This window comes from Bos mutus, chromosome 10 (genome assembly GCF_027580195.1).
Source record: "Bos mutus isolate GX-2022 chromosome 10, NWIPB_WYAK_1.1, whole genome shotgun sequence".
NCBI classification, from domain to species: domain Eukaryota; kingdom Metazoa; phylum Chordata; class Mammalia; order Artiodactyla; family Bovidae; genus Bos; species Bos mutus.
In genome coordinates, this window is record NC_091626.1 from 47949376 (window position 1) to 47965072 (window position 15697).

Consider the following 15697-nt stretch of genomic DNA (forward strand, 5'->3'; position numbering starts at 1 on the left):
TTATCCCACTATGATACAGTATAATTGACTTTTATTTTGTATTCCTGGCATAGACTACATAAAAATATAAGTTTAACTGAATGAATGACAAGTTGGATGGATGAGCAAATTAACTTTTTAATTTTCCACCACTATCACAGGTAGTATAATAGTAAATGAATAAAAGTTGTAAAATATGACTTCAGCTGAGGGAAGGAGTATGTGTGTGTGCTCAGCCAGAGGATCTGCTAATTATATAAAAATCTCAAGGTTAGGAAAAGAGTGACTTGGGCATAGTAATATGAGAGCTGCTAATTAGAGGAAAATAGCTCTTAAGAATAGTAGCAACTGATTGCCAAAAAGCAACATGTTTGGAACTATGTTGCATAACTATATGTATAGCATTTTAGCTTTGTAAAAAAATCTGATCTTTTTTCAAATATGCTATCCAACAAACTGCATTATTCTTGGTCAAAAAAGTCATGTAGGTTTTAATTTTACCAAATATTATGTTTATTCTTTGTTTGAGTCCTTCTAAAAATCATTTGGATAATGTTGTTTGTTGTTCTTCATTGCAGAAAGAATGCAATGAGGACTGCAACTTCAAAGAATTAATTCTGGAAAACCATTACAACACATATGCATCAGCTAAATGGACACACAGTGGAGGAGAAATGTTTGTTGCCTTAAATCAAAAGGGGGTTCCAGTAAGAGGGAAAAAAACGAAGAAAGAACAAAAAACAGCCCACTTTCTTCCTATGGCAATAACCTAATCATATATGGCATATAAGAAACCAGTTCCAGCAGGGAGATTTCTTTAAGTGGACTGTTTTCTTTTTCATCTTTTCTTTTCTCTTTTTTAAACTAACCAAGAAAGGCTGGAAAACTACTGAAAAACTGATCAAGCTGGACTTGCGCATTTATGTTTATTTTAAGAGACTGCATTAAAGAAAGATTTGAAAAAAATATACACAAAAATCAGATTTAGTAACTAAAAGTTGTAAAAAGTTGTAAAACTGGTTGTACAATCATGATGTTAGTAATAGTAATGTTTTTTTCTTAAGTTAATTTACCCTTAAGAGTATGTTAGATTTGATTATCTGATAATGATTATTTAAATATTCCTATCTGCTTATAAAATGGCTGCTATAATAATAATAATGCAGATGATGTTATATAAGATGTGTCAGACCTAAAGGCTGCTGGAATGATCTGTCAGATAATCAAGCCAACACTAACTATGGAAGTTGAGCAGTATTTGAATACGTTCTAGTGAAAAATTATGAACCACTCTAATCAGAAAAGAAACAAGTATTCTCAAAAATTCCATTATGGAAATGAGTCAAAGCAGTAGTTTTATAAAAGTATAGAATTAGAACATGCTCGTACCTACCAATTAACAAGAACAGAATTCGTAATGCTGCTCCAGTTGAAAGGGTATTGCTTACAGGATGTTTTAAAAAATCTTGTATATAAAATAGCAATAATGATGATAATACTGTATTTCATCTCACTCACCACAAGATAACATTTTATAATCCCTAAAAGTAAAATCCAAAAATCTTTTATGTTTTTTTGAGGTAACATAATCTTTCTTTTGTATAATTCATATTCAGGAATATGGCTTTTAATAATGTTCTTCCCGCAAATAATCGTGCTTTTCTCCTCTGGTTACAGCATTAAACTCTATTTTAAGTTGTATTTGAACTTTACTGTTTTGTTATTTAAGTTTATGTTATTTATAAAAAAAAAAACAACCTTAATAAGCTGTATCTGTTTCATATGCTTTTAATTCTAAAGCAATAACAAAACCGTCTGGCTCCACTGCAAGTCCCCCTCCCCCTTGTGACCAACATCAAGTCTAGTACACAGCAGTCAGGCCAGCAAATCCTGGATGGCAGACAAAAATGACAGCCTGCAGCATTTCTTACAATAGACGTCTCACAGGGAACAATACAAAAATGTGAACTATGTTTTGTGACATATTCTCGTCAACTAAATTGGATCTTATAAGTAAAATCACTGCAGATAAAAGGACTTACAGGATTTAAAAGTTAAGCTTTGTTTAAGTTCATGAGAAGAAAAGTAAAATACTTTTAAAATATGCATACTTAAGTTAGTAGTTTTTCTAATCTCTAGAAATCTCTGCCATTTAAAATATGCCAGCATTGAAAGTTGCTTTCCTATTGAATGGGGAAGACACAATGTCTGAAGTGGAGTCTATAGTTAGGGATTTGAGACTCTGAATAGTAATCAAGGCTTGAGGTCAGGCTACATATGATGGACTTATTGGAAAGATAAATTTCTAGTTCATAATACTTCCATTAGAAGATCTTCGTAGTACTTTATTGTTCAATTGAAGGCCAATATTTATCTAAGTTAAACTGCTGATATGCTAACAATGGTGGTTTTGATTTCAAACTATTTGTCATTAAAGTCCCTTTATTTCATACAAATATCTCATAATACATTTATAGGTAAGAGTTACATAAAAAGGCTAGGTCAACAGAAATAACAGATTCATTTGATTTTCTTGTGGCTCACCTACATGATGAGGCTGTAGGAAGCTATGAAGGATTGCCTGTCCTCAGGTATACTCTGGGGAAATGCCATGCCTAATAGTCTTTATTATTTGACTCCAGGGCCTTGATAACTTAGGTTCCTAGATCAAGCTTCTGTGCCTGGTATCTTGGGAACATACCAAGATAAGAATCGATGTTTCTCATTATTTGTTTTCCTTACTGCCTAGCAGAGTGTCTCTACCCATAATAAATTTTTTATATTAATTCATTGAATGTTTAATATCAAAGTGAATTCATAATGAAACTAATTTTAACTAATTTTTAAAAGTTAGGGTGAAACATGGTTATATGGAAATTTAAACAGAAATAGTGTGTATGTATATAAGCTATGAGCTATATTAGGATCAAATACTCTGACTAGAGTTATACTTATTAACAAATTATAAAGCAAGACTGAATTAATCAATATTTAGCAGTAAATATGATCCAGTAGTGTTTCTAGAAACACTTAACAATTCTTTATCCTCCCCCCTTTATTTATTAATGTGCAAGTTTTAGAAAATAAAATCTGTACTAATTACATATACTTAGAATTCAAGAGTCTTACAACTGCAAGGAATCTTAGTCCTTACTATTTCATTTGTAGACCAGGGAATTGAGATTGTATTTTAATAGATCCCAATAACACAGCAGGTTAGGTTCAGAGCTGCCACAAGAGTTGAGCTCACTCAGCATGTGCTTCTTGCTCTTAGATGATTACAATTATTAGTTAATAGCCTTTAAAAAAAAGTATTCCTATAGAAATATGACCTTTACATTTACATTCAAATGTGCCATGTTGGGAAATTCACTTGATATATAATAATTAGTCTATACTGTGATGAATTGAATAAAAAGGAGTAAAAAAATGAAATTTCCAATTCTGATTCCTATTCAACTCTTACATGCACCTCTTTATTTACAAACGGAGAGCATTGTGCAAATTAGCCAGATAAACAGAGCAATCTTTTCTAAATGTTCTTTGAAAGAGAAAACTGGTTAAATACATTGGTTTTCAAGAATTAGGAAGGAAAAAACTGAATAGTTAACAAAAGAATAAAAAATATATTTTCAATGCAGTTAGTGAACTAAAATATTTTTACATAAAAATGCTATAAAATAAATTATCAGGCTTTGAGCCGGCAAAAATTCAACTTAATGACAGAAAAGAAAGGATGCTGGATATAAATTCTTGGTTTCCATCTCTTAGTGTTTGCCCCTTCTGGTTCTTAAAGAACATAGAGATGGACTACGGAACTGGCTGTGCATGCGTCAGTCGCTTTAGTGGTGTCCAATTCTTTGCTACCCTGTGCATTTAAGCCCACTAGGTTCTTCTGTCCATGAGATTTTCCAGGCAAGAATACTGGAGTGGGTTGCCATGCCCTCCTCCAGGGGATCTTTCCAACCCAGGGATCGAACCTGTATCTCGTGCATTTCCTGCACTGCAGGCAGATTCTTTAACTACTGAGTCACCTGGGAAGCCTGGAACTGGCTGTACTAAAGGCAATTCTGTAACCACAAATACCCTAAATCAATGCCTCTCAAATTTCCTACTGAAACATCAATAATAGTAGAGGTAGAGAATGAGTCTAAGGAATAATGAAAAGGAATCCCACCAAAGACACAAAATTTCTTGAAAAATTTTCTTAAAACTCATGTGATTTTTGCATTTTATTCCATAATACACTTATGTCTGCTTTAATATAAAATTCACACTAGTGGAAAAAAGTGATATATCAGAAAGATGTATAAGTTTTATCATGTGGCTTCATTTACACTACTATCCTACTGCCATATACCTAGGCATGAATAAGACACAAGAGAGCCTATACTTCACACAGTTCAACTTTACACACAGATGACACTTGGTTAAAGAAAACCAAAACTTTATATATTATAAAAGTTTACTATGAACTACAGTGACGCTAAAAACATTTAAGGACCAGTATGAGTAGTTGATGCCATCAAGGTTTTGCATTCATTATGTCAGCAAATCTGGAAGACCCAACAGTGGCCACAGGACTGGAAAAGGTCAATCCTCATCCCAATTCCCAAGAAAAAAAGTGAAAAAATGAAGTTGCTCAGTTGTGTCCAACTCTTTGCGACCCCATGGACTATAGACTACCAGCGTCCTTCATCCATGGGATTTTACAGGCAAGAATACTGGAGTGGGTTGCCATTTCCTTCTCCAATTCCCAAGAAGGGTAGTACCAAAGAAGATGCTACCTATCACACAACTGCATCCATCTCACATGCTAGTAAGGTCATGCTTAAAATCTTGCATGTTAGGTTTCAGCATTATGTGAACCAAGAAATTCCAGATGTCCAAGCTGGGTTTAGAAAAGGAAAAGGAACTAGAGATCAAATTGCCAACATTTTCTGGATTACAGAGAAAGCAAGGGGATTACAGAGAAAGCAAGGGAATTTCAGAAAATTTTCTATCTCTGTTTCATTGACTATGCTAAAGCCTTTGACTATGTGGATCATTATAAGCTGTGGAAAGCTCTTAGAGAGACAGGAATACCAGACCATCTTACCTATCTCCTGAGAAACCTGTATGTGGGTCAAGAAGCAACAGTTAGAACCGTGTATGGAACAACTGACTGGTTCAAGATTGAGAAAGGAGTACAACAGGGCTGTCTGCTGTCACACTGTTTGTTTAACCTATAGGCTGAGCACATCATGAGAAATGCTGGGCTGGATGAGTTACAAGCTGGAATCAAGATATGCGGGAGAAACATCAACAATCTCAGATATGCAGATGATACCACACTAATGGGAGAAAGCAAAGAACTAATGAATCTCTTTTTTCTTTCTTTCTTTTTTTAAATTAAATTTATTTATTTTAATTGGAGTCTAATTACTATACAATATTGTAGTGGTTTTTGCCATACATTGACATGAATCAGCCATGGGTTTACATGTGTTCCCCATCCTGAACCCCCCTCCTACCTCCCTCCCCATCCCATCCCTCTGAGTTGTCCCAGTGCACCAGCCCTAAGCACCCTGTCCTAATGAGCCTCTTGATGAGGGTGAAGAAATAGAATGAAAGAGTCAACTTAAGACTGCTGCTGCTGCTAGGTCACTTCAGTCGTGTCCGACTCTGTGCGACCCCATAGACGGCAGCCCACCAGGCTCCCCCATCCCTGGGATTCTCCAGGCAAGAACACTGGAGTAGGTTGCCATTTCCTTCTCCAATGCATGAAAGTGAAAACTGAAAGTGAAGTCGCTCAGTCGTGTTCAACTCTTCGCAACCCCATCAACTGCAGCCTACCAGGCTCCTCTGCCCATGGGATTTTCCAGGCAAGAGTACTAGAGTGGGTTGTCATTGCCTTCTCCAACTTAAGACTAAATATTAAAAAAAAAAAAAACTAATATCATGGCATCTGGCTCCATTACTGCATGTCAAATAAATGGGAAAAGGTGAAAGTAGTGACAGATTTCTTCTCCTTCGGCTACAAAACCACTGTAGATGGTGACTGCAGCCACGCAATCAGAAGATAATTGCTTCTTAGCAGGAAAGCTATGACAAACATAGACAGTGTGTTAAAAAGCAGAAGCATTACTCTGCCAACAAAGGTCCATATAGTCAATGCTATGGTCTTCTTAGTGGTCACATATACAGTTGTGAGAGCTGGACTGTAAAGAAGGCAGAATGCCAAAGAATTGATGCCTTTGAACTGTGGTGCTGGAGAAGACTCCTGAAAGTCCCTTGAAGAGCAAGGAGATCAAACTAGTCAATCTTAAGGAAGATAAACCCTGAATATTCACTGGAAGGGCTGATGCTGAAGCTGAAGCTCCAGTATTTCAGTTATCTGATTCGAACAGATGAATCACTGGAGAAGTCTCTGATGCTGGGTAAGATTGAGGGCAGAGGAGAAGAGGGCATCAGAGGATGAGATGGCTGGACAGCATCACCAATGCAGTGAATGTGAACTTGGGCAAACTCTGGGAGGTGGTGAGGGACAGGGATTCCTTGGCACGCTGCAGTCTAAGGGGTTGCAAAGAGTTGGATGTGACTGGGCAACTGAACAACAACAACAACGAGTGGTTACTGTGAATCAGAGCATACCACCACTCTCATAGAATAGATTCAGGTCACTATGTGGGCACCAGATGATTATCAGCTTCGAACATTTCTACAACTGCCTTAAAACAGAGTTTTTAGAGAATACCTATTAATTGGTCTGTCTGGTTTGAGTTCTTAATGCATATCTTAATATGATATAGTTCCTAAAAACTTCATGTCTAGACATTTCAGCACTGTTGCCAGGTTACTCCTTTTTTTTTTATTTTATTTTTTTATTGAAGTATAGTTGATACATATTATATAATTTATAGGTGTTCAATACAGTGATTCATAGTTTTTGAAGGTTATACTCCACTTATAGTTATTATATTGGCTATATTCCCTGTCTTGTACAACTTATCCTTGTAGCTTATTTTAGACAAAATAGTTTGTATCTCAATGTCCTACCCCTCTATTGCCCCTCCCCCAGCTACTTTTTATTCCACTTCTATATTTATCCAGCAAAGCTGCTGCTTTCAATGAAGGTAATACTCCTCCCACGTATTTTTCCACTCATCCTCTAACTTTGAGTGGCTTGTCTAGAAAATATACTTTTTCTTGAGAAGACTTGACGGGAAGCAACAGAGAAAGTCCTAGTCTCTTTCCAATAACTCCTATATTTACTCTCACCTGAGAAATATTTCAGTTTCCTTTTACTTCCTGGTTATTATATGGTTCCAATTTCCAAATCCTCAAATTGAATTTATGAAATGATAAAAATTTATTTAATTTTCATATCAATAGAACTTGTATTCTAATAACTGAAATATGAGATGAATAATAACATTTATCTTGAAGACAGAAGGCCTTTTTCTTGACATATCCAGTCAGCCACGTATTAATTATCTATTGTTATACAACAAATTGTCCTAAAACTTAATGGCTTAAATTGGTTTAACTTTAAAACTTAATGGTTTAAAAATGATTTTAATTATCTCATAGCTAATGTGGTCAGCAACCTGGGCAAGGTTTAGCTAGGTGTCTCTAGCTAGAATCTTTTGTAAGGCTATAATCAAGGTGTTGGCCAGAACTGCAGTTATTTGTTCCTTCAATGCTCAACTCAGAGAGGAATTTACCTTAGGTACTCACTGGTTGTGGGTTTGAAATACCACTTCTTCACCACATAAACCTTGCTAAAGCTCCATTTGCCACATGGCAGTTCGTTTCCCACAGAGCAAGGAATTAGAAAGAATGAGAGAGAAAGAGTGCCCCAAACGGAAGCCACAGTATTTCATAGCCTAATCTTCAGTACTGTTCCATCACTTCGGCCTGTATGCAAGGGAAAAAATTAACAAAGGCAGACAAACCAGAAAACAAAAATTATTGGAGGCCATCTTAAGGGTTGCCTAACACAAGTCATAAACAATGATTTTAAGGTCACTGCCATAAAGACAGGCTTCTCTAGGGCCTCAGTTCAGTTCAGTTCAGTTGCTCAGTCGTGTCTGACTCTTTGCAACCCCATGAATTGCAGCACGCCAGGCCTCCCTGTCCATCACCAACTCCCGGAGTTCACTCAAACTCACGTCCATCGAGTCAGTGATGCCATCCAGCCATCTCATCCTCTGTCGTCCCCTTTTCCTTCGGCCCCCAATCCCTCCCACCATCAGAGTCTTTTCCAGTGAGTCAACTCCTTGCATGAGGTGGCCAAAGTACTGGAGTTTCAGCTTTAGCATCATTCCTTCCAAAGAAATCCCAGGGCTGATCTCCTTTAGAATGGACTGGTTGGATCTTCTTGCAGTCCAAGGGACTCTCAAGAGTCTTCTCCAATACCACAGTTCAAAAGCATCAATTCTTCGGCCTAATATGAGTCATTTGTGGCTTTCAGTGGTGAGCCATTCAGCAGTGAAAGATGAAGTAAGTTTACCCTCTGTGGCACACACTTGATCCTTTCCTGAAGGATACTTTATAGTACAATGCCACTTAGGATAAATGAAAAAAGGCTTGAACCACAGTCTGAACTGTCTATTAGCTTGAATTATGCCTCCTTGGAGAAGGAAATGGCAACCCACTCCAGTACTCTTGCCTGGAGAATCCCATGGAGGGAGGAGCCTGGTAGGTTACAGTCCATGGGGTTGCAAAGAGTCGGACACGACTGAGCGACTACAGTAATGGTAATGCCTCCTTAGATCTCTGAACGTAGCTGGAAAATTAACAGTATTACTTTGCCTCTACATGAAGGAAATGACACTGCCTTCAGATCCAAAATGAAGATAACCTTCCTCTTCACCTTCCTACCTCAAGAGAATAAGATCATATATGCCAATTGAAATTCCTCAAACCACAGAGTTTTGTCCTAGATGGTGGAGGTAGTCAGTCATAAGTTACCCAACACCACCTAAGGATAAAGAGCTAAAAACACTTGACAAAAAAATAGATTTTAATGCAAGATACACATTGGAATCATCTGGGAATTTTTTTTTTTTTTTAATAATGAGGCCTAGGTCCCACTTCAGATCAACTGCATCAGTATATCTGGGATGCAGCTCAGGCAATCATTATTTTTAAAGCTCTCCAGGAGATTTTAATCAGCCTATGTATTTGAGAACCAATTAACTAAGTGAGGGCAACATGTGGGGAGGGGACATTTTAGGAATTACATCTGATTCTTCATCCTTGTTTCTTCCTTAAACACCCCCCAAAGCCTTATGTTGTTTCCCACCTAATTCCATATTTTCTAATATTATTCTAAAGTGTACAGTGCTTCTAGACACTAGGTTTTCCTAGGTATTTCCATATTTTGCTGTCACACTGGGGCTAAAATAAATACAAACACTGAAAAGAGAGCTACAGGTCTTTTTGCATTGGAACAATTATGGAATATAAAGTGCAAAAAGGGACACTCCCCCCATTCTCAACCCCCACCACACACATACCACATGCCATTCTCAAACAGGGCAGACAGAGTTTAGACTCTGTTAAATTATATCTCAGATACTGTAATTTTTCTATTCAAAACTATACTTATTTTCCGTATATGAATGGAAGCCAAAGTTTTTAGAGTGGCCTATTGGAAAAGATTCTGATGCTGGGAGGGATCAGGGGCAGGAAGAGAAGGGGATGACAGAGGATGAGTTGGCTGGATGGCATCACCGACTGGATGGATATGAGTTTGGGTGAACTCTGGGAGTTGATGATGGACAGGGAGGCCTGGCGTGCTGCAATTCATGGGGTCACAGAGTCGGTCACGACTGAGCAACTGAACTGAACTGATGGAGTGGCAATGGAAAAAGTTAAGTGATTAAAAACTTAGATGGTAATTTAGGTATCAGCAAGAAAAGTGAAAAAAAAAGTAATAAAAGTCAACAATTATGCACTCAGATTGTTTCACAAATATTACTAAATTCTCATGTTATTTTAAAGAAACTCAAACTGAACACTGTAGACAATATTTTAATGGGAATCATATGCCCACTGGTATGGAAAAGGCAATAGCCCCACATAAAAAAAATTGACGAATGTACAAAAGTTTGAAGTAAAGGAAATATTTAAGGCATGTATATATCCACTTAATGTCTCAACTTTAACAAAAGTTTTCTCTTAATCAACTTAATGAAGTTAAGGGATCCAACTAGACTAGATGAAACTTTATTTAACTGATCTCCTATTGTTCATTATTTTGGTTGTTTCAAATTTTTCACCAAATGAGATTCTTTTTGTACATACTTCTTTATATTTCTAATTACCGTATGAAGATAATTATAACAGAATTATTAGACAAGAAATCCTTCAAAAATGCAGAATGCAATTTGATTTTCAGAAAACTTTTCCCTGATATATATTTCAAACTTTAGTACATGGAAGTAGATAAACATTTTCCTTAATATTTATGCTCAAAATGTAGTCAGCTTTTATTCTTATCTCTTCTTCCCTTTATCTGTTATCATGAAAATTTAGCTAGACTCTTGCTAGCTCAGATGTATGTCTTTCTAGATCCTTCTACATCCTCGCACCTCATGTCTAGAGTTTAGCTACTCTAGAATGTTCCCTAATCATTTTTATGTCAAGTTCCTTCCCATCTCAGATACTACCTATTCCCATAATCTCCCTAAAATACACTTTGATGATGTCTGTTGTCAGTTAAAGAATCCACATCAGCTGCTCACTGCATATTGGGTTTTCCAGTACTCTTGCCTGGAAAACCCCATGGATGGAGGAGCCTGGTAGGCTGCAGTCCACGGGGTCGCTAAGAGTCCGACACCACTGTGCGACTTCACTTTCCCTTTTCACTTTCATGCATTGGAGAAGGAAATGACAACCCACTCCAGTGTTCTTGCCTGGAGAATCCCAGGGACGGAGGAGCCTGGTGGGCTGCTGTCTATGGGGTCGCACAGAGTCGGACACAACTGAAGTGACTTTGCAGCAGCAGCATATTGTGTTTATTTTAAATTCTTTAAAATAACATCCAAAGCTGTCAAACAATTGGTTCCCTTATCTGTCCAATCTTCTCACTGTTCACCACAAACCTTAGAGTTTAGTCCACCGTGTTTATTCCACTGTCTTTCTTTCCTCACTAGTCCATAATTTTTTTAAAAAAGATCCTATTTATTTTTTTCACTTACATATCCCAAGCACCTTTAATAGTATCTGACACAGAGTAAACAGTCAGCAAATATTCACTGAATGAATGGATAAACCAATTCTAATTCAGTGACAGAATAATAAGCACACCTCATTACAAAGCGTTGTTCCAATTATTTAAGCAGTATGTAAATGTAGTTGTTGCAAATGAATAAAAATGTACCTTTGTGGGGTGGGTTCAAGATGACAGAATACTAGGATGCTTGACTCACCTCCCCTCACGGAAATATAAAAACAACTACATATAGAATGATTCTCACTGGGAACGAGCAGGATGGCTCTTCCACAACCAAAGCTGTGAAGAAACATTCACACAGAATCTTGTAGGAAGGGAGGAGAAGTGATCTGGTCAGGACTTGCATTCCTAGTAGAGAGTACAGAAGAGAAGGGGCTGTAAGACAGGCTCAGGGATTCTTCCGAGTGAGGGGTTTTGAGACAGGAGGGAAGGGGCAGGGCACAACCTTTAAAAGAATGACATAGCCTTTGAGGATACTGCATAAACTGTTTAGAACACATTAGGCCCAAGATGGCAGACAATTTGACTTCCAGTAGACCTTGAGTCTTATTATATGCTCACTGCAATCCATTAGCATGCTAAATGACACACCCACAGATGCCATGACAGTTCCCAGGCTGATCATAAAAGGGCAAAAAGTGAGCAGTGGCCCAATTCCTAGAAATCCCTGCCCCTTCCCCCAAATAGTAGGAATAATCCTTCCACTCATTAGCCTAGGAAATTATCCAGCTCATGTAAACTACCCACCCCATATTTTGGGGACTCTAACCTGAGAAGACCTACACTCTATCTGTGGAGTGTGTTTTTCCCAGGACTGCTCTCACCTTCTGAGATGAACTGCATTCTGTCTATGAAATGTCTATCTCTGCTTTCACTTTATTATGGCTCGCTCTTGAATTCTTTCCTGCATGGAGCCAAAGACCTCCACTGGACAGCCAATCCCAGGGCCTCACCCAGGACCTGACCACCTTCTCACGCCCCATTTTCCTGCAACCTCTTTACAAAGGATATCAATAAATCTACATCTTGCCTATCACTTAGCCTCTTACTGAATACCATATGTGCTGAGATATAAAGAACCTGAGGTTCATTAAATCCTGAGATGGGTTGCATGGTTTCAGTTAAAATATTTTGGGTTTGAGTCCCAACTGAGGTCCAATTGGGTTTGAGTCCTATCCTAAGTCAGAGACCATGGGTTCAAGTCCTATCTGAAGCGTGACTGCATTTGAGTACCACCTGAGGGAGTGTTGGCAACCACTGCCAGCAGCAGTGCCAGCATGCCAGCAACAGCATGCCAGCAGGAACCTGGTGCACACACTTGGGAGGGAATGAGGGTGGCTCCAGGGAAAAGAATGCCACTGCCAGAGAGTACATCCCTGCTCACACAGAAGGCAGCGAGACTAGATTCAGGGAAGAAATAACTAGCACACTTCAGCATGTTCCTGCCCACACAGGGTGAGCCAGCTCAGTAGTGTGCACCAACCCTTCTGGCCTGACTCAACCTCTAACCAAAGCAAGGACACTGAGGAAAAGTGAAACCAGCACAGAAGTGCAACCCCAAGGCCTCAGGTCCCAGCCACCTGGAGGAGAAATCCTGGAGAAACCCCTCTCTCAGGGCTCCTGCTCCAACCTCTTGGACCTTATCCCCTGAGAGAATGGTGATGGCCACTGAGCAAAGGAGAAGAGTCAGGTTGCACTTGGCTTTCGCTCCAGCCCCTTCAACTCTAGCCCTACCTTCCATCAAGGTGGTGGTTGCCAACACACCCCAGGGAAAAATCTGGCCCCTGATCACTTCAGGTACAGCCACCCATGAAAGCCACTGGCCATAAGAAGACTGAATAAGGACCATCCCACACATGTACTCACCATTAAGATCAAGATAGGTAACTGTTTAACCTAATTTCACAGAGACAGAAATTTAAACAAAATGAGAATACAGAAGAATATTTTTTCAAACAAAAAAATAAGAACCACACACCCCTGAAAAATGCTAATGAAACAGAGATAAACAATTTACTTGATAAAGAATTCAAAGCAATAATAGTAAGAAAATTACTTGAAGTTGAGAAAAGAATAGATGAACACCATGAGAATTTTAAGAAATAACTAGGAAATACAAAAAAGAACCAGTCAGAGCTGAAGAATACAATAACTGAAATGAAAAATACATTACAGGGAATTAACAGCAGATTAGGTGGCTTCCTTGTGTCTCAGTGGTAAAGAATCAACCTGCCAATGCAAGAGATGTGGGTTTGACCCTGGGGTCAGGAGATCCCCTGGAGAAGGAAATGGCAGTGACTCCAGTACTCTTGCCTGGGAAATCCCAAGGACAGAGGAGCCTGGCAGGCTATAGTCCATGGGGTCGAAAAGAGGCAGAAATGACTTAGTGACTAAAAACCAGCTAACAGGTGATATAGAAGAATGCATGAGCTATCTGGAAGATAGAATAATGGAAATCACACAATCAGAATAGCAAGAAGAAAAACAAATTTCAAAAATGAGAATAGCTTAAGAGCTCTGGACAACATCAAATGTACTAGCATTCACATTATAGGGGTCCCAGAAAGAGAAGAGAGAGAGGGGTAGAAAACGTATTTGATAAAATTTGTTGTTGTTCACTCGCTCAGTCATGTCTGACTGTTTTTTGAACCCATGGACTGCAGCACGCCAGGCTTCCCTGTCCTTCACCAACTCCCAGAACTTGCTCAAACTTATGTCCACTGAGTCACTGATGCCATCCAACCATCTCATCCTCTGTTGTCCCCTTCTTCTCCTGCCTTCAATCTTTCCCAGCATCAGGGTCTTTTCCAATGAGTTGGCTCTTAGCATCAGGTGGCCAAAGTACTGGGGCTTCAACCTTGGTCCTTCCAATGAATATTCAAGATTGGTTTCCTTTAGGATGGACTGGTTTGATCGCCTTGCAGTCCAAGCGACTCTCAAAAGTCAAATACGTTCATCAGTACCATCTCTTCCTTCTTTGTGGACTTCTTTTCCACCATTTGTACTTTGAATATCCCCTAGGTGCTACCTTCTTCTCTCGTCCCTCTTTCCCAAACCATCCATGCCATGACTTTAGCCCTGTTCCAGTGCTTCTCCACAGACTCTTGAACGTAGCTACTTACTGGACATCCCCACTCTGATGTCCTTCTGCTATTTTAACCCCAAGGGCCAAACCTGAGTTTCTGTTCAAAATGGAAATAAAAGCAAACACAAATGAATAGACCTAACTAAACTAAAAGATTTTACACAGCAAATGACATCAATAACAAAACAAAAAGACAACATACTCAATGGGAAAAGATTTGCCTGCTAAAAGTTAATATCCAAAATATATCAGGAGCTCATATAACTCACTGTCAAAAAACCACCTGATTAATAATGGGCAGAACATCTGAATAGAAATTTTTCTAAAGAAGACATATAGATAGCCAACAGGCACGTGAAAAGATGTTCAACATCATTAAACCTCAGAGAAATGCAAATAAAACCACAATGAGATATCACATTCAATTTGTCAAAATGTCTATCATCAGAGAGACAACAAATAATAAATTTTGCCAAGCATGTGGAGTAAAGGAACTCTTGTACGCTGTTGGTGGGGGTGTAAATTAGTATAGCCACTATGGAAAATAATATGGAGGTTCCTCAAAAATTAAATCTAGAGCTACCATATGATCCAGAAATTCCACTCCTGGATATAGATCCCAAGAAACAAAAACACTAATTTGAAAAGATTAATGCTCCCTAATGTTCACAGCAGCATTATTTACAATGGCCATAATATTGAAGTAACCTAAGTATCTATCAACAAACGAATGGATAAAGAATCTAAAAAGTAGAATATATGAATGAATATAACAAAACTGATTCACAGAGAGTAAACTAGTGGTTACCGGTGGGGCAATGGGTGGAGATAGAGGCAACATAGGTGAATGGGATAAAACGCAAAAACTATTAGGTATAAAATAAACAAGATACAGGATGCAATGCATAGCCAATATTTTATAATAAACTTAGATGGAGTGTAACATATAAAAACATTGAATCATTCTATTGTACACCTGAAACTAATATAACAATGTGAATCAACTATACTTCAATAAAAACAGCAAGACATCACCTTGCTGTTCAACCTAGTGACAGTCTCTCAGAAGTATTCAAATTCAAGTTATTCACTTCTCCTTAGCTTGATATTTCCATATCACTCACTGGAAGATGTTAATGCATGTAATAATACAATAAGAACCTGATGCTTTTTTATGTTATCTAGTACTTCTGACCACTGCTATCAATCTACAGACCAATGTACCTGGGGGAGGCATTTGCAAGTCACCCAATGGCAGACCATGGACAATTATCTTGGAAGCTAAATTAGTAATCAGAAAGTTGCATCCCAACTTAACAAAGTAAAGTTAAAGGATTTTAAAAGATATATTACTCAAGTTGTTATGAAATCTAATTCACAACAATCAAATTTGGATAGTTCTGTAAAAA

General features: G+C 38.1%; 2 protein-coding genes across 2 annotated transcripts in view; one reads left to right on the plus strand and one right to left on the minus strand.

Moving 5' to 3' along the window:
- The window catches only part of FGF7 (fibroblast growth factor 7), a 61689-nt gene extending 60003 nt beyond the window's left edge, over positions 1-1686 (plus strand). The window contains exon 4 of the mRNA XM_005892156.3: positions 558-1686. Within this exon, the coding sequence (XP_005892218.1) occupies positions 558-752 (195 nt within the window). The 3' untranslated portion in view covers positions 753-1686. The remainder of the gene's footprint in view (positions 1-557) is intronic.
- The window catches only part of FAM227B (family with sequence similarity 227 member B), a 201954-nt gene that overhangs the window by 133789 nt on the left and 52468 nt on the right, over positions 1-15697 (minus strand). The gene's annotated exons all lie outside the window — the stretch shown is intronic.